Raw genomic sequence first — 27,650 nt, forward strand, 5'->3', positions numbered from 1 at the left:
TGTTTAACCGTGATTTGGGCATCTATAATTGAAATATAAATGCATTAGGGAAAAAATGAGTAGTTTATTTTTTAGGGTACTAAGAACTGTCCCAACTAACTTTACCTAAGCGCATGCGCAGCGCACTGTTTCCGAACTTCAAGATGTCTGCCGACGAAGATACAGAACTTAGAGATTTGGTTGCCCAAACGTTAGAAACTAACGGTACTTTGGGCAAAATAAGGGTAATTTGCAAATTCATCCTTGTCTAATCTTTTTGTTTGTCCATGTTCTGTAATTGTCATTGCTGGCATGTGGTTTGATGTGCACGTCTCGCGTTCTGAAGAATATTCTGCCGTGCTCCGACATGCACGCCACTTTGTTTACGTTCGATATTTGACACTGACAGTCATTGAAAACATCACTTTAGGCATGAATGATCACATTTATATTCTTGGTCTGACGTTTTAATATAGTTAATGCCAAGTTGTACATCTAAGTTATTATTTTCCCTTGATTGGTATCAATGTTTTTCACTATTCCTGTTAATATGGCATTGCCCAAACCGGTAGGCAGGATCACTGGAATAGGAAGTTTCGAATGTCAGTTGACGCATGATTGAGCTATATACAACTGATATAAAACCTACCTTCTGTGTACCCGGCCGCATATTATGAGATATTGGCCCACCGTTGTACTCTGATACTATACCCGAATCTACCTGGGTAATCTAAATTCTGCATTCCACACTTTTATCACCCAGGAATACGTCCAACGAGACTTTTTATGACTGCCACATTGTGTTGACAATAATCACACAGCTATGCAAGCCAGTAGATTAGGAGCCGCTGTAACTAGTGTCAGCAAGGAACTTTTCAAACAACATCAATATAAGTAGTGAATTGCTTGACTGAGTTTTGAGACCAGGTACATAACATTAGTATCTCGCCTGTCCTCTTGTCCTCAGATAATGCCTATAGTGTAATCATATATACTGTGTAAGAAGTTTGAAATGTCAACATGATCAGTATTCAAAATTATGCATGTAAGTCTAATATAGTCCAGGGCGCCTTGTCATAATTGTGTTTAGGTAGTCAAAAGATCATGTAGATTCTCGCACTGCTGAGGTACACCTCGATGAACCCTTCTTTCGTCTTCTTGACAGCAAAATCAGATAATGAAATACATTTCACTGTGTGTACAATCAGACTGCTGCTCAATACATAAAATCACAACAATTGTAAGAAGAGAATACCACAATGGCAAGATATTTAACTAACTCTAAAGAGAAAGCCACATGTTGGCTGTGTCATTGTCAATAGCTGACATAATTTTTGTTGATGGAAAATGTTTTTCAGGAGTGTCATCGATAAATTATCATACTTTCATTGATAGAATTAATACATAAACTTTGTGGTTAGCAGTATACAACTTTTCATCCTCAGTAATTGTTTCAGTGCAAATGTCAAAATGCGATCCACAATCGGAAAACCTGGTTATTTACGATTAACAACAACTATTCGGTATCACACAGGAATGTGGAAGTCTGTCTGTCAATGTGTACATCATTTCAATTTCAAAAATACAGTCTCATGATAATCATAAGAAGTTATGAACATCAAAATGAGCTTATAGACATCATTATCATGTTCATGTGACTGGTCTCTCATCCAATGGAAAGCTATATATGGTGTAAACACATTAACAAAAATGATATGGAAAACACTGTTCGAATTGTAATATTAATAAACAATACTCACTCTCTCTTTTGAAAACGTATGAATTTTATCATTTTTTATCCTGTTTATATTTCATTTTCCAGGCACAACTTCGGGCAAGCGTATTCTTGGCATTGGAAGAGCAAGAATCAGTGCAGGTAATTAATTGTTTAGTCATTTTGGTTGGAAACAATAGTAATCATGGTAATTGTCTATTTAAACCAAGAAAGTAAGTACAGATCAAATTTTGTGTTCTGGTTGAATATGGATATCTACAGCAGATGCAAAATAATGTTTAAAACATGAAAAAGAACAGTAATACCGTTACCAGATAAGTATGGAATGTGACAGTAAGTTCAAGTACCGTATTCGACGTAATAAGCGCCCTGCTCTAATAAGCGCCCACGGCGATATTTGCTAATATATTAGCTAGTGAACAATACCAATTAGCACCCCTTCCGATTGATCAATGTACACAACACTTATTTATTCGCGTATAATACGTACTCGTGTGTTATATGCACCCTTAATTATGGGCAATTAAATTCTGGGAAAATGTATCTCTCGTATATAAACATTTCAGGCTGTCAGCATAAACCACTAAATTTATCTTTGAACCAAAAGTCTTTTTCACCAAAATAATATTCTTTTTTTTTTCCAACGTTTTTATTGTTCCCAGAGTTGTAGATTAATACCGTATTCCGTCAAAGACATATTTCGGATTGCACAGAATGGCACAATACACTCTTAAGAAAATTAAAGGGTTGGAAACAAACATTGTCCTATTTCAAACCAACACGGTTGCAACACACAGTCAGACTCAAACATATCATGTATCAACAGAGAGCTATGAATCAAATGCGGAAAAAAAGGTGACCATTTTTTTTGTTCAAGTTACTTTTGTCATCCTTTTTTATAGCACCAAAATAATATTCTAATAAGAGCCCCCTATTTCTAATTTTGAGAGCGCCCTGGGCGCTTATTACGTCGAATACGGTATTGAAATTCTTTAGTTTTATCTTTCAAGTCAAGAGGAAGTGAATTATATCATGTACATAGTTAGCAGAAAAAGCATTGAAATCTATCTGTAGTTTGTCAAGTTAGAAGTGTTATATCTTCATTAAAAACTGTATGTAGATGTCGTAGATACAATCAGAAAACGGTGTCATTGGTAATGAATCTACTTAACCAGTATTTTCATGTTTATTACGTGTAGCCCACTTTCTGACCGACAGGCTGTTTAAGGAGTATATTATGAGGTTGCAGCTATTTTTCTAGTATCTGTATTAATTCAGAAATGTTTGTCTTGGAACATGGCAAAGCATATGGTCAATATTTGCATATGCTCAATAAATGGTATATCAGTTAAAAGATACCTCATGTACCTTGACATGCTTGTTGCATATCACATAAACCTATGATCCTATTTCAGAATAAAACTCCATTCCTAAACAAAGACTTAAAACAGTTCCTGTCTACCAAAGAGGGTGAGTTTCTTGCCTTGTGAACTTCAGGCATCCTTTTGTCACTTCTCATGTGTTCCGGGGGCAAGGGTGGCCCAGTGGTCTAAGGCGCCGTGATGTGCTGTGCAGAGTTGTGTCCCTTGGGCACACCAGAAACTTATGATTGTGGGTTTGAATCCTGGTTCGCCCCGATTATATTTCTAAGTGTCAGCACCATACCCGTGCTCGCCGGTTTCACAGAAGTAGTAAACATCTGAAACCTGCATCACTTCGGGCTTTCCTCCCACATTATGCTGACACACCATGATATAACTGGAATACTGTTAAATGCAGCGTTAAACCCAACTCACTCACTCTCATCTGTTCCACTGTGTCGTTTGGCATCATGGTCCTCTGAGCATGCTGATCAACATTAATTATGCTGAGATACTGATTTTCCTTTATTTGATTAGAATGGATATTTCACACCAGACTTTGTAACTGGATGAAATGAGTTTTGTTTTCATATCCCTGATTGATGAATAAAACATGTAAAATGTGTATAACTGAAAGGTTTTAAAATTTGTGACTTACTTTGTTTTGTTGCTTTCAGGTCGTCAGATAGCGAGTCTGGTTCGTGAATTCCTTGAGTTCTTTGACTTGGAATTCACATTGGCCGTCTTCGACCCTGAAACAGGCCTGGTAAGTCAAATCTCAGGGATATTTGTTAGCACTCAGATGAACAGTCACAGTGAATCAGCAAGGAGTAGATTTCAATATGTTGAAGATATGCAAAGTGGAAGTTTTTTTTGATCTGTTGATTATCATGACTGCAAGAAAAAGTATTTCAGGTAAAATGGGGTTGGTCGGGTAGCCTAGTGGTTAAAGCGTTCGCTCGTCACACAGAAGACCCGGGTTCAATTCCAGACATGGGTACAATGTGTGAAGCCCATTTCTGGTGTCCCCTGCCGTGATATTGCTGGAGTATTGCTAAAAGCTGTGTAAAACCATTCTCACTCACTCACACAAGTTAAATTGGAAGTCATTAATAATGATAACAGCAGCTGATTACTGTTCATACTGTATTTGATGAATGTATGGGGACATTTCTTTTGTAGAGCATTTTTCACATGTTGATGCAACATAACAGGTGCCAATAAACATAACAGGTGCCAATAATTCACAAATCCAAACAAATTCACATGTCATATGACACACCATAATTAGTCCCTCCTTAACATAGTAAATGATTAACACACTACTATTTTCTCGCTGCCGTGGTGATACCACTTTTTCTGTATGTTGACTGATGGTGAGTGTTTATACCAACAGGGTCAAGATTATGACAAGCGTGCCACACTAGCGCGGGAGTTGAAGCTCCCTGATACAGGCTCCTCCCCCAAGGCCCCCTTGCTGTCCGAGGTGGTTCGTCCCACTCCGCAGGGAAGCAAGCCACCGCTCACCCACTCCAGGTCTATAACTGAAGTAAGTACATACAGCGTGTAACATATACAGATGCATCTTCCCAAGAAGAGAGTTAACTGACTTTAAAAGTCAGGTTTCCACCCTTGCCGAACCTAGCTGGAATTCCTGGGCTCTATCGTAGTGCCACCAGTGGTTATTACGAGTTATGTCCCTTCTAAACCTCTCTTATGGACCATCAGGTTCCACCTCTCGTATCACTTGCATTTGTTACAAACAAAATTGTGGCGCCCAGTCAAGACCATCTGATCGATAATGAGTCTTACATTGCGAAGTGCATCAAATGATGTGAGCACCTTGATTAAAACTTGAAAAGATTTGGAAAAATATCTGTTAGCAACAAGTTAGCGGTGCACATGCTTTGCAAATCCCTGCAATTGATCGAAATCTGCAAGACAGTTTACGAACCGTTTTTCGATATTGTTGCACAATTTTGATTGGACTATGCATAGACTCGATAGTACAGCCAAATTATAACTCCATTATATCAGCCTTGTTCAGCAATTCAGGATACTGGACTTTTTTAGTCTGTTAACTCTCTTGCCTTGGGAAGATGACACAGATGATGACATTCTTTCTACAAGACTGGTATCTCTTAATATCACATCTCTTTTGTGTTTGAACATATCCAAACAGTTCTCTCTTAATATCACATCTCTATTGTGTTTAGACATATTAGAACGATTCTCTCTCAACATTAACATATCTTTTGTGTTCAGATATATAAGAACTACTCCTTCTGTCAGTAGTAACCATAGTAACATCTCTTTTGTGTTTAGACATGTACAATGGTTATGGCCATTGTATGTACACTAGAAGTTGCTGAAACTTCGGGAAAGCTTTGAAATTGAACTAAAACATCAAACACTTGATATCCTATTTTAATATTTTTCTTTTTGTTCCTAGGTCAAACATATGCATTCTATAGTTCAAATATTTTGGTCAACATTTTATGCATTAACTGTACCATTTTAAGAATGGAATTATTATTTAGTTTCTCTGCCCATGAATTAGTAGTCATGTCCTTCTAACCCTAGAATTAAGTGAAACAGTCCTAAGGCCACTTCCACATGATTCTCACAGTCACATTGTCAGTGTAAGGCACAGTCTAACACGATCATAACATTAATACAACACATTCAGCAGCCGTATGATCCACATCTTGTAATCATAAACACAGAGACCCTTGATGATCCGGGGTAGAATAGGTCTTCAGCAACCCATGCTTGTCGTTAGGGATCAAGTGGTCAGGCTTGCTGACTTGGTTGATGCATGTCATCATATCCAAATTGCGTGGATCGATGCTCATGATGTCAATCACTGGATTGTCTGGTCCAGACTCTATTAGTTACAGACTGCCAGCACATAGCTGGAATATTGCGGAGTGTGGCATTAAGCAACAACCAAACAAACAAACCATGATGAAGTAGAGCCGCTGTCTGTCATGTATGCTGGTAGATACTGTATGGTTCTGTGCTATTCTCTAGGAGGCTGAGGACACCGTGAGAATCCCCAAGGTAACCTGTGGGTAGTGTCCCACTCCAAGTGGTGGTACATGTGTCTTGTGTTGTAGCTACACTACTTGTTCTCCTTTAAGTGTCAAATGTGTACCATGTTGACTTGCACTGCTAATTGTTATGCATCCTGGTAGCTACAGTTATATTGCATGTTTCGTTACCTTGATAAGTCTGCAGCTATACAGAATGTCAAAATACCATCCTTTTGACTTAAACATGCACAGTAGGGTTAAAGCCCACATACTCCTATGAAAATTGCAGAAAGTTTGTGAAAATCACCCCCTAACACCCCCTCTACCTTATCTCTTCAAATGCATAGCTCGGATCTGTCCGCACCTGATGTTTGTCCCAGTCCATTAGACAGGTCAAGTTTGACCAGATTGTCGATTTTTCAAGGGATTGCAATATATTTGTAATGCAAACTTAATTCCTCTTATTATGGCTAGGTACAAAATTTGTTTGTACATGATTATATGACTCCAACTTATCACTGCTTCAGTGTTACATGTTACTGTTAGACATGTTAGAGGAAGTAGAAGTGTTTAAATTCAGTCAAGAAGCATCACGCAGGTATGCAATCATGGTAATATATTAAAAAGTGTCAGAAAATCATTGATTATGACACTTCATATTTGGTATGTGTTGTTAGTAGTGATGGGTATTGGCCTGACTTTCATATCAGCATGTTGCAATTATATTGCATGTGTTCGTTCATCAGTAACTTGTTATGAGCGAATATGTTTAGTCTAATGCTGCTTTTATCAGTAATCCAATTATATCACGGCATGTCAGCTTAATGTGGGAGGTAAGCCTGAAGATGAAGGTCTCAGACGTTTATCTAGACGTTTATCCAGACAATTATCTAAATGTTTATCCAGATGTTTATCTAGAAGCATAATCGGGAGGAACCAGGGTTCAAATCCACAATCATCATCATAGGTTTCTGGCATGCTAGAAGGACTAAACTCTGCACTGCAGCAAATTTATCTGAGGACAACTCCCACATCCAGAGCAGACATCAGACTTCCCCCGCACACTTTTGACAAATTCGTCACCCATTATGTTAGATGTTGTCACAACGCATGTGTAGTAGACACATGATATACGGGAAGCTGGTCATGAATTGTTTAACTCACAGTTTCGATCACAGGAATCAAGTTGATAACTTCGGAATTTCGTTTCATTTCGACTTGCCACTTATGTAAACTTTGCCAACAATATGAAAATATGAATGATTTTGAAAAACGCAATTTGGTGGTATTTTCCAAATATATTGTGATACATATTCATTAGCGTTTCAAATCATGGTATACCGGTAATACTGTGCACCTCTATTTGTAACTATGTTGTTATGTCAGTTCTTGTAATCTGTGTTTGAATCCCACATGGTCCAAGTTGTAACCATGGTAACAATGTTGACTGTTGTTCTTGCTGCATGCTTCCAGCCAGGTTTGATAGAGATGAACAACCTTGCCCTCCAGTTTTCATCTTGATTGTGGATTATTATCATGATTATAATGGATTGACATTGGAATTTGGGTGTTTTATCATTTTTATACCATGTATAATTAGAAGACATTTGCATATTATAATACTGATTATATATCTAAGGTGCAATTTATTTTGATAAGCTCAAGTACATTGAGCCACTATTTGTTTGAGCATGATGTGTTCAAGGGCAGTGACTATGATTCTATTAGATCAGAATGTCGAAATAGTATCATCTTTCCTTTCGTATGTGCTATAGCTGTCTAGGCAGTTGACACACAGCATGAGCTGGTAAGGAACTTGCCTCACTGCAACATTGAATACCAGGGCTGGGACGATGCACCAAATGTGCAATCCGATACGTATCATGATACCTTGCTCACGATCCGATACGTATCACGATACTTGCATGTGCACTTTTCTGTGACAAGAAAGACACAATTTTATGGATAACAACTTCTTTAATACTGTGAAAAGCGACGTTTCGGTATAGATCCTTATTCCGTTGTCAAGCAAGACAGTCTTGCTTGACAACGGTATAAGGATCTATACCGAAACGTCGCTTTTCACAGTATTAAAGACGTTGTTATCCATAAGATTGTGTCTATCTTGTCATCCGTCAACTTCTAAGTAATGCCTATCAAACAATTCACTTTTCTGTGGTGCGTGAGCCATGTTTTTCATAGACAGGATGGCCAAATACCTGGCACAGTATCGATTTACAGTTGGCAGTGTCAAGTATGGCGCAATGGACGAAAATATTTACGTTTTCACTTCTCATTTTCACTACTAATTAGTGTTTGGTGTAACATTTATTGAATACATTTAAGGTAAGAATCGAAACTTTTCACTTTGTGTGCGGTTGTGATCAATACTTGTATCGAGAAGTAAAACATCGCAATGCATCAGTGTATCGTCCCACTACTATTGAATACATAGAACACGTGCTGAGATGCAGCTGTCTGACATCACTATCATGACATCATCACTGTTTCAGGAACTCACAGCCACACAGATAGAGGCTGCACAAAAAAAGTTTGAGTATTATGACAAGGTAGGTCAGCACTTCATTAGTTTCTAATCATTTCATGAAAAAATTGTTCAATTTGGACCAGATTATATTGTAGAATTGTGAATAATAATCATAACAATAATGTGTGTACTTGTGTTGCGCTATGCTCCCCACACAAGGTGTGTGCTCTTAGCGCTGTCATTATTACCCCATTCAGTGGATCAGTGTGCACTCAGGGTTTTTTTCTCAGTTCCCTAGGGAGTATATAACCCAAGATGTCTTGTCAGGCACCAGAGGGTTAACAGTCACACTACCATTTCATCCTGCCATACTCAGTTTTGCTGCTGGTTGAACAGAGGCATATTTCAGCAAAGTCACGAGACTAAGGAGACAGCACAGGTGCTTCAGTGTGGGGCAGGACCGAAGCCCTAGAAACTCTTAGGAGTCAGGCTGCCATAACCCATCCAACTATTCTTCGCAACCGACATTGATTAACTTCACCTGATTTATGAACTGTTTGCTGTTCACAAGACTACATGCCACCATGGACATAGAAGTCAGTTCAGCTAGGATAGTGTAGGATTTTGTTATTCAACGCAAGACGTTTTGCAAGGAATATTAAAATGGACACAGTCTGTGCGTCTGTCTGTGCTCCCATACACAACATTGTAAGTCATGAAGCATGTGACCTTGGACTGTACGTGCAAGGGGTTGTATGCCAGACTTAAAATTGTCGCACAGATTTGGTGGTGAGCAGACACATATTGCTTTCATGGAACCAAATGCTCAAACACATATATTTATTAAGAAAGCAACAGCATGGATCCTACGACATTTGCAACGTGCCATAGGCATGTTTCAGGTGGGCACACGTCAGACTATTGTTGCCCAAACACTGGACCGCCTCCGTGGTCTAGTGGTAGCGCGGAAGATTGGGGGTTCGATCCCCAGGTGCGCCACACCAAAAGATGTTAAAGATAGTACTTGTTATCGTGCCTGGCGCTCGGCATTAAGGGGCTAAAACAAGGACTGGTCGGCTCGAAGTCAGTATACTGTGTCTGAGTGGGATATTCATGTAAAGCTGTGGCATGGTATCTCAGTGGGCTAGCACTGAAAAATTGTCATTAGTTTGGACTAGTACAAGCAGCCACACACACCTACACCAACACATTTGTGCATTCAGATCGCTATATAAGTGCAATAATCTTGGACGTGGTCCATCTAGGCTCTCCCTTTACTTCAATGACCGAAGGAATCAAGTTTGGAGACGTCCTAATGAGTGTTTTATGGATGTTAATGTCATACAGTATGATCATTTTGGGGGTGGGAACATAATGGTACGATATCCCAATGACTGGCTTATCTGTGCTCTGGTATGGTCACAGGTCAGTACTAACGGGACATCATTTGTCTTGGGCAACGTTTTATCTTTCAAGACGGTGATGCTTTGCTCATCATGCCAGGATTGTAACCCAATTCCTCCAACAGCAAACCATCCACGTCATGGCCAGCACTCACTCCTGACCTTTTCCCCACTGAACATGTTAGTTACATTGGCTGCAAAATGCAAATTTTGAACTTGACCCCCGACCTAGTTCGCCACCATCTCATCACACTAACTGTTAGAACCCATTAGGTCTGATCGCCTACTCCCCAGCAGATATGATCATATCATTTCCATTAGCCAATACCATATACATGTATATCCGAAGATAGGTCTGGATGATTCCTACTATCCCCTATTTTTGTGCATAGTATATTTATTCGTGACAGGTATTTATCATCTTTACCATTGCAGTGGACATTGATGACGTTGTCCTCTTGTTATTATTTTTGCTTTGTATTTTTCCAGGATGGCAGTGGTTCAATTGACAAGGATGAATTACGAGATCTCTTCATTGACATCTTCCCACATTTCCATAAGTAATAAAGCTTCTTTATCATGTCTATCTTCTGTTTCTGGTAACTGAGACTGGTAATCTTTGTTCAATGTTTTTCTGTGTCCCGGTATCACATTGATAAGAAGTATGGTTTCCTTTGATATTTTCAACATCCGAACATACAAAGGAAGTCACTGCAAGTGCAGACAGCAGATTTGGTTTGACGAGGAACTTTGACCAATGAATAAGTAAAACTGATCTAAACATTAAAAAGAGTAATCTTGACAAGTTATCACAGACATTAACGGGGTTGACATTTGAAATCATGTCCTTTTTGTGTTGTAATCAAATAATGTAATGTAATGTTGTGAACAACTTTGACTCTTGTTGTTTCAGAAATATGCTTGACAGATACGTAAATGACGAGTTCAAAGCAGTGGACAGTGACTTTAGCAGCAGTGAGTATAGCCCCGTTCAGACTAGCCAGATGTCCACACCTGTTCAAGGAGTGCCAGTGTTTTGAGGATATGCTGTTACATGTGTGAAGTGATGCCCTGTGATAACTCTTCCTGTTCACTATATTCTCTTTGTTGTGTCATGGTTAAGTTCCTGATGTTTTTGTGCACCCAATATCACTGGAAGTTAACATTTATCAATATACTTTGTTTGTAAGTGATGACTATAGACGGTACACACGTTATGGATAAGTTTTATTTATGCCCTCTAGTAATTCATCTGATATGTCTCAGAAGCAATCTAAATAGGCTAGAATACAGAATACAGGATACCTTCTGCCATATTGTTAGGGAATAGGCATGACTTTAGTAACAGTTTCTTAGTTTTTTTCACCGCCATTTTTATCTGCCTCAGTAAAATAACAGTTGATTTGTCCTCCACACGACTTGAAACCGATGCTATCAGGTATCATAAGTGTCATATTTTTGGTTTCCAAAGTTAATGAAAAGTACTATGTGTGTTGAAATGTGGCCCCGATGTATGTCACAGATGCGGATGTGCCATTATGGAACCTCTATTTTCAAGTAATATCTCTGTGTTAATCAGTGTGTTAATGTCCAATTTTCTATTTGTTTAATTTACATTGATATTCAATTTTCGGGCTTAGTCTTTTCAAACCATACAAATGCAAGCAGAGATATTTTCTTCTGCATATTTTGAGCTTTCTAAATAGTCACTCTGTCCCATGCTGCTAGCATCAAACAAACTGAGTAGATGGGTATCAGGTATTCTGTAGATGTACCTCCAAATATTCTAGATGTTTTTGTGATTGGATGTTTATTACTTGTCAAAAATATTTCTGGCTTTGAAGTCAGATTTTGCCTGCAATACATTATGGTTGATGGGACCGGAAGTATAGTGAGTTTTATTTCCTATAGGAATCTACTCACTCACCCCTAGAGGTAAATACTTCTGGAAATGACTGCATGAAATCATCTGTTCTTCCAAGGATTGCCTGTGTAGGGCAGTGATATTTAGGCCTGAATGTTGCATGCTGGATTGTTGTTGACGTAAAAATGTTCTTGAAAATGATGACATGATGAGAATGTATTCAGTGCATTCAGACACTGTCTGGTGTCTCAATCAGATGTATCATGTCATTATGGATGTGAAGGGGTCTGTGCAGAGAGTTGCTTCCCATGGCTATACCAGGATCCACTGGTCTCAGCATTTATGCCATATTTGGTTTCACCAGACTGCTAGACATCCTAAGCCTATATCATGTTCTCCGACATTCAACCATCTTCCTGTGGCAAGCGTGTTAACTGACTGTAAAGGTCCAGTTTCTACCCAAGGGCTAGAATTTGGGGGCTTGATCGTAGCGCTAGCAGTGGCTGGTAGTGTTACAAGTTATGTCCCTTCTATGTCCCTCCTATTGACCAATCAGATTTCGCCTCTCATATCACTTGCATTTGCTTCAAACAAAATGGCCACGCTCAGTCAAGACAATCTGATCGATAATCAAAATCTGTATTTGGAAAAGACTGGTCTTTCTTTGCGAAGTGCATCAAATCACATGAGCTCCTTGATTAAGAACATAAAATGATTTGGAAAATATCTGTTGACGGCGAGTTACACAAACTTTGCAGATCATGCAATTGATCGAAATCTGCACAGCAGTTTACAAACCAGATGTCCATTTTGTTACACGATTTTGATTGGACTATGCATAGACTCATTAGTCAAGCCAATATATAACTCAATAATTCCAGCCTAGTTTGGCAAGGTTGGAAACTGGAATTTTATGGTCAATTAACTCCCTTGCCTCAGGAAGATAACATTAAGCTGACACACAGTGATGTGACTGAAATACTGTTGAAAGAGATGAAGGACTTCCCTCCCATCATGTCCACAAACATGCCAACAGAGTAGCTGCACCTCATGCTACCTTCATGTCCTTTCATTACATTTTCTCTTTTTCATGTTAATTTCCATCTTTTTCTGTCTGTTTTTCACTTTGCCAATTCGTTCATTCCTTCAGTTATCAATTCATTTGAAATTAAGATTAATCAGGTTAGTTTTGATAAGATTTTTATTGTTATGGAAGGATTTATTTTATGATGTACTTATTATGATGCTTATGAGGAATCTGATCGATGTAAATTTGAATGTACATATATACATGGCATACGGGGCCCCTGAAGATCCCGGGCAGAATAGGTCTTCAGCAACCCATCTTTGCCGTAAAAAGCGACTATGCGTGTCGTAAGAGGCAACTAACGGGGTCGGGTGGTCAAGCTTCTGACTTGGTTGATGCATGTCAATGTGTCCCAATTGGGCCGATGCTCGTGATGTCAATCACTGGATTGTCTGATCCAGACTCGATTAGTTACAGACCGCTGTCATATAGCTGGAATATTGCTGAGTGTGGTGTCAAACAAACATGGTATATGTTTTCTAAAATGTTTGACAAGAGAGCTATGTACTTGATAAGGTGGAGAGTGACTGTTGTGTGTAGTCCAGGATAACATAGGTAGTATAGTGAGTGTGTACTAATGGAAGTGAGAAAATACTCAACACACAACTGGGTAGGGTGCACTAGCTGTTGTCGTCGGTGATGGAGAGGCAGAGAAACTGCAACATGTGCAAGGATACTTGTAAATCTTTGATTAATATATATACTTGTAAATCTTTGATTAATATATCAGTATTGAAACCACTTTATCTTGTTAAATATCAGTCACTGCTGGTTATGACAGTGCATCGTCTCAGTATATAACATGCTTGAGAGGTTGGCCAGGTACAGTGAATGATAGTATATCGGTCATCTGCTAGTGTTTGAACTGCACGTGGCATGATACCATCTGGCATGTATAACTTACCTATGAACATGCTCGACATGACCTTTACTTGAGGCGACTATGCTTGCCGTAAAAGGCGACTAACGGGATTGGGTGGTCAGGCTCGCTGACTTGGTTGATGCATGTCATCGATCCCAATTGCTTGGGTCGATGCGCATGATATCAATCACTGGATTGTCTCGTCCAGACTTGATTGTCTGGTCCAGACTAACTCCCCTCATATAGCTGAAATATTGCTGAGTGTGGCGTAAAACAAAAAAACAACCAACCAACCTTTACTTGACTCACGGACAGTGTTCAGGCAGCAAGCATGGTAAATCTTTATTCTCTGTTGATGCTGTTCTTTTTTGTTGTATCTTCAATGAGCATGCCTGTTATGTAAGGGAGATAATCAATGATGAGTTGTGTATTCCTAACTCTAGATCATTGTAGTCATTTCATTGATAAATCTATCATAAATAGTCTTATTAATTAGGGTATTCCTGTATTAATTGTCTTGATATGTGTCTGATGAAGTGATTTAATTTGGAGTCTGTCCAGGCATGAGAGGTCCAGCTTATTACCTAAGTACTATATTTCAAACACAATATTCAACTACATGATGCTACAGACTGTAAAGGAGTTAGATAGTGTGTTACTGTGGATCCCCTCTCACGGACCAGTGATACATTGCAGGTATTGACTTTGAGGAATTTCTGGGGATGTACAAGCGCCTGTTCCTGCTCTGTCGGACGGTGGTGTCAGATGATGTGGGAGACATTGTGCCCACATCTCCCAAGAAGATGAGAGACGTCCCTTCATCTCCACCCTCGTCCAAGGTATTTTTTTTATACTTGGATCTCAAGGAAATAGTTTGAAAAAGCACCTTATGATTTTTGCTCTGGTCCAAAGTTGGCAGTCACAGCAAAATTGATTCAAATCATCATCAATGATTACCCTAATTACATGGACACAATACTTCAGGATTAAATGGGGGACTAGCTGAACAACAGACAACATCTAGACTGAAAACCGACAACAGATTGTAGATTCTGGTCCCACTTTAAGGTACTGATAAATGCAAGGACAAATTCAGCCTTGTAGACCCGTAAAGTTGTTGGCACAAACTGTAGGATTATGTTTCTTAAATACAATGCATCGATAAAACAAGGACTGGTCAGCATGGAGTCCATATACTGTGGGGGGTACAGGTGGCCCAGTCGTCTAAGGCGCTGCGATTCGCTGTGCAGAGTTGCGTCCCTTGGGCAGGCCAGAAACCTATGATTGTGGGTTGGAATCCGGGTTCGGCCCAGATTATATTTCTAGTTTTGTCAGCACCATACCCGTGCTCGTGGGTTTCACCGGAGTGATATACATCTGAGACCTGCATAACTTCGGGCTTTCCTCCCACATTAAGCTGACGAGATATAACGAATACTGTTAAAGCAGCATTAAAAACCCAACTCAATCACTCACCCATATACTGTGAGTTGGGTATTCATGTTAAATGGGATTTATGTAGTAAAGACCTGTGAAGATCCAGGTCTTCTGAAACCCATGCATGTAAACGGCATTGGGTGGTCAGGCTCGCTGACTTGGTTGATGCATGTCATTGTTTCCCAGTTGCATGGATCAATGTCATAATATCAATCACTGGATTGTCTGGTCCAATTATTTACAAGCTGCCAACATATTGCAGAAATATTGTTGAGTGTGGCATTAAACAATCAAGCAAACAAGACACGTAGAGAAATTCCCAATCTGTTTCCTCTCCTCCAGTCTTCCAGTTATGCAGAAAACAACTTCTTCAACTCATTAGAAGCCAAAAACCACAAGAACCTGGAACACAACAAGCAGCCATCTAGCGAGGCCAGCAACGGCCCCAAACACAACTCACTCATCGACCTGGGCAGCGACCAGGAGGGCGACTCCTTCTTTGATGAACCTGTACCTGCAGCTGGAAGCTACACCCTGTCCAACAGGTAGCGTTGTGTGGCACTACAACATAGCATGGCTTCACTGGTGTAGGGGTAACACTGTAGACGAGGCAACATCATCTCATTCATATTAGATGTACTATTGTGGATAAATGTTGTTTATCCTTAACCAAAATAAGTCTTTCTGCCCTAAGTATATATTTCATGTTATTCTTGTTCAAACTAAGGGAAATAGGATGACTTTCACAGCATGCATAACATTATTAACCGTTTACTTAAAAATTGGTCATTTTGACTGAATGATCCCTTGAAATCCTTGTGCATGTCAAGTTTTTCAGTCCACAAATATATATAATGCTTTCTTTGACATGGTTATGTGAACTATGTGTCTCTTTTTTGCTTTAAGTAGTACTACTAATGATTATTTATATTTTGCTTTTCTCTTTATAGGCACAGAAATAAAAAGTGTTCATCAACATGTTTTATCAATATTTAAACAATCAAATAACAAGTCAAATAGATACAAACTAACTTGCAATGATAAAGTATAATGTTCCAAGATTAGTTGATAATACATGATGTAAGCTGATACTGTAAATATTGCCATGTGCTCATCAAGATGTACTATTGATGAATGTGACACGGTGCCCTATTGTCTTCCATATGTATAACCCTTCTCCTGTCCTTCATGCCTGAATCAGCCCTGCATGGAAACCTAGTATGAAGTAATACCCATGTACTCCTGTAATGTTACAGGATGTTGTAGACAACTGTTGTTACATTGACACGCCACTGTTATCTCTGCTACAAACGTATAAGGGTATATGTGATATTATTCCAAGGCATTATGCCAGTAGTAATGATAGAATAATATAAGCATCAGAATACAAAGGGGGACATGAGTGGCCTCGGTGTCTAAGGCACTGCAAGTCGTTTGCAGAGTTGCATCCCTTTGACAGGACAGAACCTATGATTTGAATCCTGGTTCGACCAATTATGTTCCTAGGTTTGTCAGCATCACTGTGTCAATGGGTTTCAGCGATCGGTGAACGTTTAAGACCTGATCACGTGGGTCTTTCCCCTCACATCACTTCACATCCCATGATATAGCTGAAATAATGTTCAACATGACGTTAAACCCAACCTCCTCAGTAGTTTAATAGTGGCATTGTTATACAGAGAGCTCGTCACGATATGGCTGAAATATTGCCGATGTGACGTTAAATATTAACTATACAGAGAGACCTTTTGATAGGTCTTGGGCAGTTTAATCTTTAGAGGGTCTGGTTGTTAACAGGACCATGTTGTTTCTGATTGCTCTGCTGTGCTGCACATGGCTCACATACTCTCACCTATCACTTCATCTTTATCAGGACTCCCAAGTGATGTTGCAAGGTTCTTATTACGAGTAAACCCTGCAATATGGGGTAGAATTGGTCCCTGGTAACCTTTGCTTGTTGTTAGGGCTAAGTGTTTCAGATTGAGTTGTCAGGCTCTGTGACCTATCTGATTGCATCATGCACTGATGGTGTGGATTATTTCTTATTTTATGCTTTGGTCAGTGGGATACTCTTATCTATAGACCGCCACGATGTAACTGTGATGTTGCTGACTGGGGGTCAACAATGTTGAAATGCAATGAACCAGGAGGTATATTGCCTGATAATCCATGGATCTGGCTTCTAGATATGTGCTGTTTAGTATTTAGATCATAGTATTTCAAGACCAACCATGTACATATTTGGTGGTCAGAATTATCAAATCTATCACAACACACCTCTAACATTGTCTAAATCTGAATCGGCTAATAACTTCTAGGGTTTAAGTTCATAAATGCTGCTTTAAGCAATTTTACCTTGTGCTTCAAGTCAGAACTACCTTGAACTTAAACATGCTATACAACTACAAGAACCCGAAGAGCATAAAAACATCTTGTTTGGTTCTTATTTCCTACCCAACTATAAATTCTTACATCTCAATAATTCCACTATACACTGAGTATAATTAGATTATAAATATGACCCTATCTATAAACCTTGATATAGTGTAACACGTCTTGTCTTGGTGGACCTCGGAGGCAGCAATGCCCAATACAATAATTTATTAGTTATCACAACACAAGACGTGTGACCCTGCAGTCCTGCCTACTTTTGGAACCAGGGATTTAGGCTAGATCAGTGAATATGTTCACTTGTCACGCGGAAGACCTTTAGGATCAATCCCCAATGGGATAATGTGTGAGGCTTTGTCTTCATGTACCCTTCAATCTTTATGTACCTCTACAATTCTGCTGAGTCAACATTATCCCCCACTCACTCTATTAATCCTGGTAAGCGTTCCTCCACCAGTTTTCTTCCATGATATCCTCCTCTGCTGTCAAATCCTGAATATTGGTATAGTGTCCTAAAGTAAGTGTTGAATTGAAGAAAGGGTGCTGTGCACTCTGAGGAGTGTATCCCAGGAAGCGTGATTAGCCTTATTGAACATGCTTAATACTATTATATTTCTTACTCATAATAGTAATTGATATATGTTTGGTAATGCAATGCTCAGTTTTCTTTACTCAGAATATCTGTAATACAGGTCTGAAACATTCACCCCCACCTCTCTCCTTCCAATGTCCTTGTGTTGTTCACATTATTGAAATGGTCAGTGTTTGTTTCCAATAAGACCTCCTACTACTATAGTACCTGTGATCATGCCAGTATGAAAAAGTAGCCCTATGGTTTTCCCTCCCTCCCACATCCCTGTGGTACCTCCCCCTCCCACATCCCTGTGGTGTTCACTGTGACACACTGCCTGTACAGGCTCCCTCCCTGCCTGCAGCCAGGTCTCGCCCCACCCTCCCTCCCACATCCCTGTGGTACTTCCCCCTCCCACATCCCTGTGGTACCTCCCCCTCCCACATCCCTGTGGTGTTCACCTGTGACACACTGCCTGTACAGGCTCCCTCCCTGCCTGCAGCCAGGTCTCGCCCCACCCTCCCTCCCACATCCCTGTGGTACTTCCCCCTCCCACATCCCTGTGGTGTTCACTGTGACACACTGCCTGTACAGGCTCCCTCCCTGCCTGCAGCCAGGTCTCGCCCCACCCTCCCTCCCACATCCCTGTGGTACTTCCTCCTCCCACATCCCTGATGTGTTGTAACAGTAATCTCAGCAATTCAAAATGATTCAGCTGTAAAACAATTTGCCAAAATATTGCTACATCAATTCTACCTCCTACACGATGGTGCTAATTAACAAGTCCAACATATATGATCAAGGCTATTTAGATAGTGTGGATCAGATTAATCTCCATTGTCTTTTAACTTTCAATGTTCGTTTTTCCAAGCAAGTAACATGATTTATAAGTGTCTTCATATAATATTCTTATCCATCCATTCATCTGTGTGGTGCATTGCAAGATTTCTGGGACACCTATCACCTGTGTTGCACATGGCTTCTTCATCTGTTTCATCACAACTCTCTAACCAGATTCTCGCTATCAGCATGTCATCTCGTCACTTTTTTGTCACTTGCCATTCATCCATTTGTTTATCATCACAACAGAAATGTTAGTCCCTCGTCTCATAACCGACGCAGCAGTTCGCCTGGGCGGACGTCCCAGATTCCTGTGTATATCGCGGGGGCCAGGAGGTTAGTGGAGGACCTACCACCTACCTAACATCGTGTTAGAACTGCCTGCTGCATCAGTCACTGTTTGGTTTACTTCGTTCATGTGCTTCTGTTTCACCGTTTCTGTTTCACAGCTTGCTGAATCAGCCTGACGTTTGGTTTGGTTACTAACAGCGTTTATGGATTTTGTGTTTTGTGACGGGGATGAAGCACTAAACTAACACTGAATATGTTCGAGGTTTAGCATGAGTTTGATAGAAGACAGTAGAGTCACTTCTTGGTGGCACTGCAAATAGCACTTTAGGGAAACAAGAACAGTGTTGGCAGTAGAGCTTATGCACGATGCTTTTATTGATATAATAACTTAGGTTTCAGTTTGATAGTTAGGAACGTAAATTTATTCAGCTTAGCTTGAAATATCGGTTGCATAAATGCTATAATACACTCCATTTCTCAGTACACTTTGTTGATGGGTCAGGTTTGAGGTGCTGTGCTTTGACTTAACCTGTCTGCGTAGGGTGACTTGCTGGTGTTGAATCACTGCTTGAGATGCATGTCTGCATCCTTGTTCTCATCCATGTAGGGCATTCTGCAGTAGAACCCTCAAGAATAGATACACACAAACGACTTTGTTATTGTCCTGCCAGGTAGTTTGTAGGAATGCGACTTCCTATGTGGGGTTCGAATCCCAGTGCATCCCAGTCTTGTATCTGGAATTTTCAGCACCTTTCCCGTGCTCAGGGGTTTCACCCAAGTGGGAAATGTCTGAGACCTGCATCACTACATGCTTTCATCACACATCAAGCTGACATATCGTGATATAACTGAAATACTGTTCAAACTCACTTTCTCACTCTGTGTGTGGGATGTAGTAGACTCATGAGGTGTTTTGTTCATTAAGGGAAAGCTATGTTAGACATTGAGCATGGGAGAAATATGAAATATACTTGTTGGCTCTAACCATCCTGAACTCTGGGGTTCATATTCAAGAAAGATAGTGACTCTTATGGGTCATTTAAAAACTTTAAGAAAACAGCAATGTTTGTTATTGGAAGATCTCTACTGTTTCCTATTTGTGGACATAAATTACTAACATACTTCAACATATTCACCTCTTTTAACTTGTTTGATTATTTGTTTATCCTTTGTTACATTTGTTTATTGTTGAGTTACTAATCTTTTAACAGTTATTCATTCTTTAGCACTGACTATCTTGGAATTACAAATGTAATATTTATTCTTTTGGAATATGGGTTGTAGATTAATAGTTCTGTGCATGGGTTTTCTGAGGTAATTGACCTAATATGAGAACACACAGGCCATAAAGTTTAATAGTCCGTGTGTATGTCTGGTAAAATGAAATTTCAAGTAAACTCTGAAACTACGCTACTCTTGTTTCAAACTTTGTCTCACTTGATCCCTTTAGTGAGGAGAAGGACAAGAAGCCCACCTCCAACGGAGGAACTGCACAGAAGCACGGCACCGGCAACATGAGCTCCTTGCAGGGTCTGCCATCACTCACCTCGGACAAGGCACCACCAGCTCAGTCTCATGGTCAGAAGAATTGTTTTGTCTCTTGGTTAAGATGATGCTAGTAATGAAGCTGAGTCCTAGATTCACTTCAATTTTGATCCTTTGTCTGTCAGAACTAGGAAAATAATCTATGAAAATGATTGTTGATTCTGTATCGATAAAACTCGAATATGATCACATTATATCCCCATCTGATATTATTGGGATATTACTAAAAGCCGCTTAAAACGATACTCATACTCTATTTCATCAAACAAAGTTGTTCTAAGTCATGTATAAGATTGTTGAGGATGACGTCTTACACAGAACATCTTCCCATGACAAGGGCGTTAACTGACAATAAGAGTCCAGTTACCACCCTTGCCAAACTAGGCTTGAATTTTGTGGCTCGATCTTAGCACCACCGATGGCTTTTTGAGTTATGTTCCTTCTGTGTCCCTCCTATTGGGCAATCACATTCCACCTCTCACATCACTTGCAATTGCCTCAAACAAAATGGCTTCAAACAACGCCCAGTTAAGATGATCTGATCGATAGGCAAAATTTCTTTTGTAATAAAATGATTCTTACTTCGTGCATCATATCATGTGAGCACCTTGATAAGAAACATGAAAAGATTTGGAAAATGTCTTTTGACGCCCAGTTGACGGTACACACGCTTTGCAAATCCTGCAATCACTGAAATCTGCACGTTGAAATCCATATTGTTTACGAACCGGATGTCTAGTTCGTTACGCGGTTTTGATTGGACTATGCACAGACTCGTTAGTCCAGCCAAACTGTAACTCCGGAATTTCAGCATAGTTCGGGCAAGGTTGGAAACTGGACTTCTATAGTCAGTCAACTCCCTTGCCTCAGGAAGATGTACACAGCATTATGCTGTTGTTACTGTTTGATTACATTTGTCCATTTTCATTTTAGGAAATAGTTCTTTGAATGCCAGTTCAGATCCGAATCTGCGATCGCTTGACAAGAGGATGGTTGACTTGGGATTTGGGGGTAATGAAACTTTTTCATCTTTTCTTTCATCTTGATCTTGTGCACATCTACACCCAACGTACAGGGAAAGATATTTATAGGCTTTAGACATTTAGTGGGTATGTGTCAAGACGAGTGTAAACTTTATTTCACTAGTCCCCAGTGTTTGTAGCTGGTCCTGCTTGAATGAGACAAAACTGTTTTCTGTTTACATTTTCTGTTACTTTTATTCCGTTCAAACTGGTTCACAATTTTATATCTGAAATGCTGCTTGTCAATAAGGTCTTGCATCTTTGTTGTTTTACTTGTTCTCAGCCCAAATTAGTGGTCTCAGGTTAGTGGACTAGCGTGAATTTCAAAAGCTGGGTAATGCAGATTATGGGAGAAATGTTCTCAACTGAATGTCTTCTGTGTTGTAGCCACATTTAATGAGTGATTCCCAACACTAATGCAGAAAACGAATGTTGTTTTGTTCCTTGACTTGGGCGGTCAGGGAGCCTAGAGGTTAAAATGTTTGCTCATCACCTGACATGGGTACAATGTGTGAAAACCATTTCTGGGGTCCCCTGCCATGATATTGCTGGAATACCGCTAAAAACGGCGTAAAACCATACTCACTCACTCACTCACTCACTCACTCACTCACTGAAGTGGTAAACGTCTGAGACCTGCATCACTTCGGGCTTTCCTCCCACATTAAGCTGACACGCCACAATATAACTGGAATGCTGTTAAAAGCGGCGTTAAACCCAACTCATTCACTCACTCACTCACATACATACATTGTGATTTCAGACAGTCAAGAGGACTTTGAATATGAAGATGACTTCCAAGACTCGATGTAAGTAGTTTGGTTTGGGGTTTTTTTTGGGGGGGGTCTCAACTTGGTCACAGTATTTATATAATGTTGAGGAAGTATCATATTTTCCTTTTGTTCACAGCTTAGTAACTGATGAGGTCACATATTGACTCGGTTAATGGGCATTCCACAAGACACAAGACACAGGTTTAACATATTGGTCAGGCTAGAAAAGTGCCTAATAAAAAATCCATAACATCATGAAAAGTATATAGAATGACTTAATGGCATTTATCTGAAGCCAAATAATACTAAAACTGTTCAGATGACACCACAGGAGATGTGTTGGTGGACCACATTCATAGACAGGTCGTAGACCCCATGTTACTGGATTAACCATGGTTAATAATATTCATAGTCAGCATTATTTGTCACATGTGCAAGTAAGTCACCTCCTAAGAGGTGTTGGTGGACCGCATTTGTAGACAGATCTTGTGTGGTTAATATTCATCTAAATAGCCAGCATTAGGGTGTCCCATTGTCACACATGCAAGAAAGACTTGAGCTGCAGTCTAAAAGTATTTGTGATGTTTGAAGAATGCTTCAGCCTGTGCTTGTGTTGCAGTCACAGCGCCAGTGCCAAGAGTCCACGGGTCAAATCGGAGGCCAAGTCGGTAAATGAGAATGGTGGTGGCAGCATCGCAGAGGAGATTGAGGAAGAAGATTTGGATGACTTCTCCATAGAGGGAGAGGATTTCCTTAAGAGTGACAAGAGTGAGGTGAGGTCATATTTGCACATACTGTACTGGCTTGACACTTGTCAGTGTTTGAATGTATTAATGCACAAACCATCAGCGCCTGAGGCATGTAGACCGCCTCCGTGTTCTAATGGTAGAGCATCCGCCTGGAGAGCGGAAGGTCCGGGGTTCGATCCCCGACCGCGTCATACCAAAAGACGTTAAAAGATGGTACTTGTTGTTACCCTGTCTGGCGCTCGGCATTAAGGAGCTAAAACAAGGACTGGTCGGCTCGGAGTCAGTATACTGTGTCTGAGTGGGGTATTCATGTTAAACTGCGGCATTGTATCTCAGTGAGCTAGCACTATAAATCGGCATCAGTCCGGACTAGTACAAGCAGCCACATACACACACATACACGTGCATGCACGTCGCTATATAAGTGCAATAATCTTGGACGCGGCGTTAAACCCTATTTCACCTCACCTGAGGCATGTTAGGGATTATCAGGTCACAGAGGAGCTCTATATTTATTCTATTTAATCTATTTAGCATTGGCTTGTCATGCTGAAAATCTGGTTCAAATCCCCTAATTGTTACATTAAGTGAAGCCCCCTTTGGATAACCCAATATATAAGCGTAGCACTATTTTTCAGTGCATTATCATTTGTAGAAGCCTGAGGTCTTCCATTAACAGGCCGACGAAGGAGGGCAGTTGAAAAGAACAAGGGCGTCTTCAAATGATAATGCCCTAAAAATTAGCGTCACCGTTATTATAGCTAAAATGGATAGAACTTGTTATCAAATAAAAATAAACAACAATATCGGTTTTGAAACATTTACTGCAATCAACACACAACGAATGTCACTGACCCACTTTTACAGATATGGAAACGTCATAGAACAAACCAGATAACGTCATCTAACGCCCGGCGTGATAATGGTTACAGTGGTCAGCTCATTTCTGAAAACGTGCAGCCGGTTTAATTATAATTCTATCTTTTTTAGCTATGATATTTCTTATGGAGGCATAAAGTCATACTCAATGACTATCTGGCCCTGGTGTCTATAGAGTCGGGTTTTTCATTTAGGAAGTATGATATTGCTTCAAAAACAGATCAACAAAGTATCTGTTGTTCAAGTATGCCATGTACAAAGTTTGCAACAGTTAACTGTCTCCATTTCAGTTTGATGACATGACAACAGACAGGAGTATATCCCAGGCTGACGGAGGCTTCGACTATGCAGAAGAAGTGCATTTACCATAGCATCGTCGCTCAGAAGCTGCACTATGTCAGAGTGAATTATGGAAAAGAGGATTGTGTTATGGGTGGATGATCAGAACATGCTTCAATGTCAGCAATGAGCCAAATAGTGAAACTTTCAGACGAGTCAGAGATGATATACTGTTCTCTCAGTGAGTCTCATTTCTGATGTCCCGCCGTGATGTGGTTGGAATATTGCTAAAAGCTGTGTAAAAGTGGTCTCACTCAATCCCTCTCAGTGAGTCTCATTTCTGATGTCCCGCCGTGATATGGTTGGAATATTGCTATAAGCTGTGTAAAAGTGGTCTCACTCAATCCCTCTCAGTGAGTCTCATTTCTGATGTCCTGCCGTGATGTGGTTGGAATATTGCTTAAAGCTGTGTAAAAGCCGTCTCGCTCAATCCCTCTCAGTGAGTTGATCATAGCAACTGTGAACACATTCTCTCAGAGTATCCATTTGGTAAATTTGTTAACAGTGTTGTTTTGTGAAAAGTAACTCATGTCCTCTTGCCAAATAATAAATCAACACAGCTAATACTTTACTTAATCCGGTAGGGTTTTAGGATATTTGACTGCATGATATAATAGTTGATTTCTGTTACGTGTAGTTATCCAGTGACGATGGTGTCAATCTCCAGACAGAGAGCAAGGGGCCAGTATGTGAGAATCTCTCTGAATGTAGCAAAGATAATTTAAATCTCTCCTCAGGGTTATGGTAAACAGTGGGTAACCTGTGTTTAATCTAGCCAGGGGTGTCACGATGGTCCACAATACATTAAGCATTTCTTTTTTTCTCTTATCAATACAAGACCTGTTCAGGGATAATTCTGGGGTGGGGCCTTTCGCTTTTAGCCCCTTAATGGGAAATAAGGCCCACATTTTCAAATATAATGAGTCAGTTTAACATCCTGCTGTGTGGGCAAGTGTGGGTCTACCTCTGGAATATTTGAAATTTTCACATGAAGGGCTCATGTCAGAAAATTCCTAGAGTGAACCCTGCCTGTTAGAAGCAAGAAAGGTATTATTGTGGCATGGGCTGCCCAGTCGTCCTAGATGCTGCCGGGGGCACGGGTGGCCCAGTCATCTAAGGCGCTGCGATTCGCTGTGCAGAGTTGCGTTCCTTGGGCACGCCAGAAACCTATGGTTGTGGGTTCGAATCCCGGTTCGCCCCGATTATGTTTCTAGGTTTGTCAGCACCATACCCGTGCTCGTGGGTTTCACTGAAGTGGTAAACTTCTGAGTCCTGCATCACTTCGGGCTTTCCTCCCACATTAAGCTGACACGCCGCGATATAACTGGAATACTGTTAAAAGCGGCGTTAAACCAAACTCACTCACTCACTCACCTAGATGCTGCCAGCAGCTTATGACCATGGGTTCGAATGACTCTGATAATGTTTCTAAGTTTATCAAGACTATTCCCATGTTTAGGTATTACACCAAAGTGGTAACTATCTCCAATTTACGTCACTCACTCACCCACTCACTCAATATGGCTGGTAGAAATCTTGACTGTCAAGTGGCAGGTAATGATACAATGTTACTCTGATATGGCACATTGAGGTGTATCATGATTCCCTTGGAATTGGTTCTCTTACGACAAGTGGTTCTAATCCAAGATCTGTGCTAGTAGAGCTACGTGTATAAGGCTGATTGTTGAAACTATAGGAGCATCGCACGTAACACATCAAGGCTGCATTTATATCCCACATGCCTGGAAGAATGTTATTATCTGAGAGTGGTCGGATCTTGTTTACCCTTCACCTCAGTTTGATATTGTATAGTGCGTTATATACCCCAAAAATATTAATGGGACATGCCTTTAATAGCTTTGCAGATATTTTCAGACAATGATGTTAACTATATTCACATTTCATTCATGCAATCCATGTTTTCTACATGTTCTATGTAACAGATATTGAGTAATGCTAATGTTCATTTTTATTTTTCAATTTATAAGGTTCTAATAGCCATTAATAATTAAGGATTAAACAGAAATTTAAGATATAAAAAAGTTACTATCCACTTAAACTTCAATACTGTTAGCTTGAAAAGCAGCTGAAGAAGCATATAGCAACATGCTGCATGATGCAGGCCAAACTCAACCAGCAGAAGCAATTCATTACTTGCCCGTGAAGAGATCACCTGTTTAATAAATATACAGCTGTATAACATATTGTGTAATACCAAAACGCGTGCTTGTGTACTCTCGGAACACGTTTCACGAACAAATATTGAAAGCTCTCAACATCCCTTGGCTTATTCAAAGACATTGCGTGTAGAGATAATAGATCGCTGAGAGGAGCTTATGCACACTCGATGACCCCAGCAACCTTGTTGCTAGGCTGACGTCACATGGCATTGTTTCACCGAAGGACCTTGCAACAAAATTCAACAAATTACGTCATCGGGTATTGTGACGTGATGGTAAACTTTGAGGTGCAAGGCCCCGTTCCACAAGGTGATCGTACGGTAGCGCAACGACAGTCGTTAGTCTAAGTTAAAGTATATGAGTTGCAATAACCTTAACGCTAAGATAATTTTATGGAATGGACGCCTGAATTCTAAAGGTGGACCATTGTATGGTATTTAATTCATACGTTTCAACTTTTGACGTGTTTGAAGTATTACTGTGTTAAACTCAGTTGGATTATGCCCTGGATCGTGTAGGTGTCAGCCTATTCACACTCAACAGTATACTTCTAAAAAACGTTATAAATGGCCGGTAATAAATAAAATACTAAACTCGCTCCTGTGTTAAACCAATTTTATGAAACTCGTGAATAGTTTACTATTCACTCGTTTCATTAAATTGGTATTACACGGGAGCTCATTTAGTATTCTATATTTACTGTATACTGTGATCTTACACATTGTCTTTTTCCGTCCATGCACCACAAGATTTCTACCAAGGCTGTCTATCTTGCAGAGCATGTTGGCTGCTGTGACCAAGTGTTGCATGACAGGATCC

The 27,650-nt window shown here is 40.0% G+C and overlaps 1 protein-coding gene across 6 annotated transcripts; it reads left to right on the forward strand.

Annotated features, from left to right (window-relative positions):
• The first annotated feature begins 84 nt into the window (after positions 1-84).
• Positions 85-25,874, forward strand: LOC124138309 (centrosomal protein 43-like). Of its 6 annotated transcripts, XM_048383739.1 has the most exons (19): positions 85-224; positions 1,802-1,855; positions 3,130-3,184; positions 3,753-3,841; positions 4,472-4,624; positions 6,109-6,138; positions 8,624-8,680; positions 10,491-10,561; positions 10,915-10,976; positions 11,913-11,936; positions 14,511-14,653; positions 15,594-15,796; positions 16,202-16,216; positions 19,303-19,389; positions 20,795-20,922; positions 21,823-21,900; positions 22,675-22,720; positions 23,304-23,457; positions 24,603-25,874. In XM_048383739.1, exons 1-19 carry the CDS (start codon positions 114-116, stop codon positions 24,681-24,683), a joined length of 1,641 nt encoding a protein of 546 aa, XP_048239696.1. In that variant the 5' UTR covers positions 85-113; the 3' UTR covers positions 24,684-25,874. The 6 variants fall into 6 exon arrangements, with proteins under 6 accessions (XP_048239696.1, XP_048239700.1, XP_048239697.1 ...); XM_048383743.1 differs by lacking the exon at positions 19,303-19,389; XM_048383740.1 differs by lacking the exon at positions 16,202-16,216.
• Positions 25,875-27,650: the final 1,776 nt, after the last annotated feature.

Source organism: Haliotis rufescens, unplaced genomic scaffold (genome assembly GCF_023055435.1).
Source record: "Haliotis rufescens isolate VD_foot unplaced genomic scaffold, xgHalRufe1.0.p SCAF_5, whole genome shotgun sequence".
Lineage (NCBI taxonomy): Eukaryota > Metazoa > Mollusca > Gastropoda > Lepetellida > Haliotidae > Haliotis > Haliotis rufescens.